The sequence below is a fragment of the Monopterus albus genome, unplaced genomic scaffold (genome assembly GCF_001952655.1).
Source record: "Monopterus albus unplaced genomic scaffold, M_albus_1.0 scaffold10.1, whole genome shotgun sequence".
Lineage (NCBI taxonomy): Eukaryota > Metazoa > Chordata > Actinopteri > Synbranchiformes > Synbranchidae > Monopterus > Monopterus albus.
The window spans coordinates 577,686-583,791 of NW_018127890.1; the positions used below are offsets into that span (position 1 = coordinate 577,686).

The 6,106-nt window shown below is 39.8% G+C and overlaps 1 protein-coding gene across 1 annotated transcript in view; it reads right to left on the minus strand.

The window, feature by feature from the left end:
- Nucleotides 1-3,368: 3,368 nt before the first annotated feature.
- The window catches only part of kcnk2a (potassium channel, subfamily K, member 2a), a 13,653-nt gene continuing 10,915 nt past the window's right edge, over nt 3,369-6,106 (minus strand). Inside the window, 1 exon segment of the mRNA XM_020589952.1 lies at nt 3,369-4,766. Within this exon segment, the coding sequence (XP_020445608.1) occupies nt 4,428-4,766 (339 nt within the window). The 3' untranslated portion in view covers nt 3,369-4,427.

A 6,106-nucleotide genomic window follows, 5' to 3' on the forward strand; every position in this document is an offset into this window, starting at 1 on the left:
GTAAGCAGCAGTTCTCAGGCCTGGACTCACCGACAGGAAGTGTTTTACCAGTTTGTGTGAACATGACAGAGGGGATGAGGTGGTAGTGCACTGTAGTTGCATCAAACTGAATCATGTAATCGGTAAAATGTCACCCATAGGTAGGTTTGGTTTTCTGGGAGTGAGACATAAACGGATATAGCAGCAGTGGTGGAAGAAGTACTCGGATTCTTAAGTAAAAGTAGAAATTTCTGTTACAAGTAAAAGTTCTGCATTCAAAACTTAAGTAAAAGTATTTGCATCAAAATACGTTTAAGTACTAAAAGTCAAAGTAGTCACTCTGCAGAATGGCACACTTCAGTCATGTTTATCATATTATTGTATTGTGAGCTAATGTTAGCTACCTTGTATACTTATAATTTGAAGTACTTTGTGTACTGCTGAGTAGCCTGTGTATGTCCTACCAGGAATCAGTGACATCTTATGATTATACTGTTTTGTTTTATTAATCTGATTCCAAGAAGTAACTGAAGTTATAAAATAAAAGTAATGCAGTAAAAAGTATCCTCAAAAATGTAGTGGAGTATAAAGTTAAAATACTTAAAGTACAAATTGTACTTAAGTACAGTATTATAGGAAATGTACTTAATTACTTTTTAGCACATGGGTACCACAAACCACCACTGTAGTTTTTAAAGGCTTTAAAATGTGAGAATTCTCTGGTGTCTTTTGTGTTGCTGGGTGTGACAGACCGAGATCTATGGTCAGTCTGATGAGGCAAGTCCTGCTAAAGTGAGGAATGAAGATTCAGTTTGTGCCGTCTGTGTCTATGGCTGGACTGAAATCTAGCTTTGGCTTTCACTGTCTGCTCCCTGCCTCATCTGGGATGGAGGTATTATGATTACACACAGTATGAGGGCTGAGCTTTGTACAAAACCTTTCTGGAAATCGTCTGTACATGTACAGAACTAAAATTAGAAGCCTTTATAATAGAGTCAGCAATAAAGCCGCCCAGTTCATCTGACTTCTGCAGTTGGAGGTACAGTAACACCCCCCTCCCACAGAGAAATTACTTGCATAGACTTGTTGAGTGAGAACATCACTGCGGAGGAGGATCTCAGTGGTGCACGTATAGAGCTGTGGTAAAACACATCAGTAGGCCTACTTTCTGCTCTATGTAGCTGCTCTTGTGCTTTCTTTGAAGATTATACAGATGTTTACATGCAAGAATTGCCAATTTTCAGATATTAGAGGATTTGAAATCATCCAAGGGGGGTGTCCCTCCTGCCACAGTAGCTGTGTGGACACATAGGGAGTAGTCACCGGATTCTTCACCAGATCCAGATGGAATAACAGGTTTCTTGGTGCAGCTGAACACTTTCTGCACCATTTCACCTTTCAGTGACAATTCTTTTGTGTGTGACTCGCGTATATTAAATTTACCTCAGTTACACCCGAGTTATGAAAGATCAGCTTAATAGCTGCTGAATTTTTTTTTTTATTTGTGGTTTTGCTGCTCACTTTGCTGCAGGGATGAACAGGTGAACTTCAGGCTGTAGAGACACTTCTGACCACCACAGCTACACCCATCAGTGCTTCTGGATGTTGTCACAGGTACAACACAATAAACACTGAAATGTTGCTTTTCAGCCTGACGTTACCCTGAAAATGTCACAATTGTACTCACTGCAGTATCTGAGTAGAATATAACATTTTAAATATGATGCAGTTCAACAACTCAAGTTTAAACGGTGAATAGGATCGATCTTGTTTTGTTCTTTGGAAAAGAACTGATTATAAAAAACGCATTAGGAATAAACAGCAAATGCACCCAAAAAAATTGAATTTTGTATATTTTTAAGTCATATTGAACAAAGTGTATTACTTTGTGTTTAGGTCAGCGCTACAGACATTATTACAATGTGTTCTCACATTGGTATAGAAAAATACATGAAGTTTGAAGCATTAACATATTTACAGAAAATAAAAAATGATTGAGTCTTGTTCAGAGTTTTATGTGATTTTTTTTTTTTCTTCAATGAATCATTGGTAACGTATAAAACTAAAGGCTGCCCTACAGACCTATTTCTAGATTTCTTTTGTCCTTATATTCACTAGATTAGTATAAAACCCTTTCAGTGAATTCTCAACATGAGTTAATTTAGTTCGGTAAGCTAATCTAGCTGTGTGTGGGTGTCAGACTCTCTTGCTTGGATTATTAAAAACAAAAGTTTGCATGTTAGGCGGTGCAGTTGCCACTAATGCCTCATAACAATGGGATGGATTGGATAGCTAGAGCTCTAGCATGTTGTTAGGTTTTAAAGCTGTTCAGTCAAGGTGCATTTTTAGCAGCAGCTGGATGAACATGGCGGCATGTGGATCCAGGCCATTAGAACATCACTGATTCAGATTTGTTAGACTAGAGTCACCATAGTAAAACTTTTCAAACATCTTCCTCAGGTGAAGTAAACCGGACTGCTACAGATATCACATGTAAAAGTATCATGTGCAGCAGCTGTCTGCCTCACAGTGTGTTGTGCGCATGCAAGTAAAAAGTTGAAGGCACTGCAGCAGTTTGACAAATCTCCTCACTGAGGCAAACAGTGCACCCAGCTCCTTCAAAACCACATCCTGCATCTTGTTGGCCACTTTCAACCACAGCCTGCATCTGATTGGAGTTGGTGGCAAATATTAATGTAATGATGTCATCAATCAAAACACTCCAAACAGCTCTACAGTTAAAGACTGACAACACTCCAAACTAAAGGACTAACAGTGGAAAACACAGCAGCTGTTTTGTCGCCCAAGAACATGGTTGAATTGTGGGAAAGACGTTTTACATTGAAATTTGTTGGGATGAAAACATATTTGACCAACAGTAATGGCTTATACTTGTAATTATTTAGATCTACCATATGTAACTGAGCATAGCACCAGATCAATCTACTCTGCTCCACCCAGCGTTCCCTCTCCCTGCTCCACTATGAGCCACCACGCTCTGCCAGGCTCTGCCAGGCTCTTCAGATATGTCATAAAATTACAATAAATGAGAATGTAACAAAACTTGCTGGTAAGGCAGAAATAATTTAAAATCTCTGTTTGGTTAGAGAGGTCTGTCCTACTCAAAGCCTTTTAGAAGCTAATATCTCAGCACAGTTGTAAGTCTGGGTCACAGATGGCTTCGACAGCACCTCTCCACATTAAGACATGTTTTGGAGCAGATTAACAAAAATATTTGAAAAAAGCTACAAACTGTAGCTTTAAACTAAACCTGTAAAGCAGAACATTCAGCAGCAAACAGTAGAAGCTAAATATGTGAATTAAAAAGTTATAACAAAACTACTTTTCACTATTACAGTAAATTGCAGTAATGATTATACTCCACTGTAGTACGCATCATATAACAGTTGCACAGTATCATAGCTGGAGATAAAACCAAGAGCTAGTCTATAAAATAGGCAGAGTGATAACCTGCAAAAAGCTTCAGATTAAAAATGTATTACTTATTTTAGCCAACTGCAGTTGTTAGAATTACAGAGAGTTTCATTGTTTAAATCTAGTCTGATACAGGACTGAAAATGCAGATCTTTCACAGTCCTTCATCTTTGTGGTTCAACATAGCATCACTGCTCATCTGTACTTCAAACAACATCACATTTCAACATTTTTCAGTCGTTTCACACAACATCTGTCTCTCCCCATCCCACTCCACCGTCTGTGCAGTCCAGACGTCATCTTCTGCACCTTTTACAACCGTACAGATAACGTCACTGACATATTGCTTGTTGTTTCAGGTAACCGCCTGCTGTGTCACTGTCTGTGTTCACATGACAAACAGCAACAAAGTGGCTCTTCAACCACAAACCATGGACTCCTGCTGGGAGCCTTTGTTGCTTACCTCTCTCTCCCCATGTTTCCTTCTACCTCTAAACTGACAAATTAAAAAAACAAAATTGTTCATAAGTTGTACAGCTGTGTAATGAAAATGCATCCCAGATTGTTGAAGTGAAAACTACTGAAGCGCTGCAAACACAGCCTGGCACCTTGGACATTCTTCAGGCTCTGGATATTAGGTCACAAAATACTGTAAAGTTATGGATACAGCATGTCGGAAATGTACCCGTCTATTGGCTTATCATCAGTGTCAACTTTGCTTTACTCCCAGAGGTGAGTGAGGTTTAGTAGACAGTAAACGCAGTTCAGATCAAATCCTGCACTGTGCGTTCTTCTTCTTACACAGTGTTTCGCTGTTGGGATGAGGGCGGTGAAAACCCACTGTTCTTGAGAAAAGAGTCCTTTTACAGGTTTCCCTGCTGGGTCACAAAGTACTACATTCTTCTTATTAGTTGATTTGTGAATTTAAAAAAAGTTAATTTGGTCAAGCAGCTCGGGTCTCCGCACTGATGATGACAAATAGAAAGGGCTTAAGAATCTTGACTACTGTCCTTCTACTTGAGGTGTTCATTGACTGAGACATCTCCGTTTTCCAGGTCCAAACTTTTCATGAACACACCACCGTTTCTGACCAGAGGTGTTGTCAAACCCTGCAGTCTGGCCTCCTTCTCGTTCCTGTCCCGCTCATCACTGAAGTTGGCTGACACGCTCCTCCTGGGTAGGGGGAGTTCAGGGGCAGGGCTAAATCCCAGCTCTGAGGACAGTTTGCGTTTAATTGAGGCTGCACGCTGGAACTTATCATAGATCTCAACGCTAACGCGTCGACGGGTTTCTTTGAACTCTGCTGAGACGTTAGCCGTCCACTCTGCAGCATGAGCTCGGATCTCTCCTACCTGTCAGACGAGAGAGAAAAAACACAGGAGGGCAGAACTGATTCTCGCCACGGCTGAATGCTCGCTGAGCAAACAATTTCTGTCAGTGAAATGGCTAAAATATACAGTTTTATTAAAAAGAGACAAATAAAAAACTGGAAGAATAGAAGATAACGGTATCTGCAGGTCTTGAAAAGATTTTTTTAAAGCATCTTGAATTTCACCTTTTACAAAGGTGGTGAATATTTTTTCTTGCCTGCTGAAAGCAGTCACCTTTGTTATGACCTTTTTATATGTGGTAGCAAGTCAACAAGAGATATGTAGCTAATTAGCTCATCAACTAAATTTTAGCAAAAATGTAATAAACTTTAAATTGATTAATCTATTTAAATTCTTTCCACATCCAGGTAAAGTTAATTAATGAATTACATTTCAATTAAGTTTAATGATTATATGCTTGTGAGAAGTACTTAAAAAATGTGATAGTAATGTAAAAATTCACGTACTTATTAGATAACTGTAGCTCTTACTGCCCAGGTTTTAAATTTATATACATATACATATACATAAATATATGTATTTATATATGTCTGTGTGTGTGTGTGTGTGTGTGTGTGTGAGAGAGAGAGAGAGAAAGACAAGAAAAGGGTCAGTCACTGGTCACCAGATGGTAACTGTTTGGGCTGGACCACAGCAAGGAAGATCTCTCTCCCTCATGCACCCGCACACATACGACACACCATGGGAGTGATGGGTGATAATAGAGCAGACACTAACAAATCTGGCTCCTCTTGGCTAGGGGCCTTGATTCAGGCTCACAAAGCAGACAATCTGTCCAGCTCATAAGCCCAAGTACAACACACAACTACATACTCAGCGGACAGAGGGGCCAGTGACCCTTACTGCGCACCACTCAGTTTCCAGAGGCACTCATTTGTTGTTAAATGACATTTACACCAGTGGAATTCACTGTGGTTAGCTTGTAGATGTAAAAATCATTTCCAGGTTTGCAAGCGAGAGCAGACGTCTTTACTGCTCCTCTTGTCTGTTCTATATTTCAAGTCTTTGAGCATACTTACAACTGCTAAAATGCCTCAAAGAGGGAAAAGAGCTAATAAATCAGAAGCGACGGAGGATATGGAGGCAGAAGAAATGTGTCATAGAGCGGCGCAAGTTAAAGATATCGTGGATCATGCGATGCTTAACCAACAGCAGGAGTGCTTCAAAGGCTTTGTGCAACTAATTATGGAGACAAACAACAGGAGATTTGACGAAATGACCAGAGAAATACAGGAGATAAAAACGAGTTTGCAGTTTACCCAGCGAGAGGTGGATGTGATAAAGACTGCCATGGGTGAACA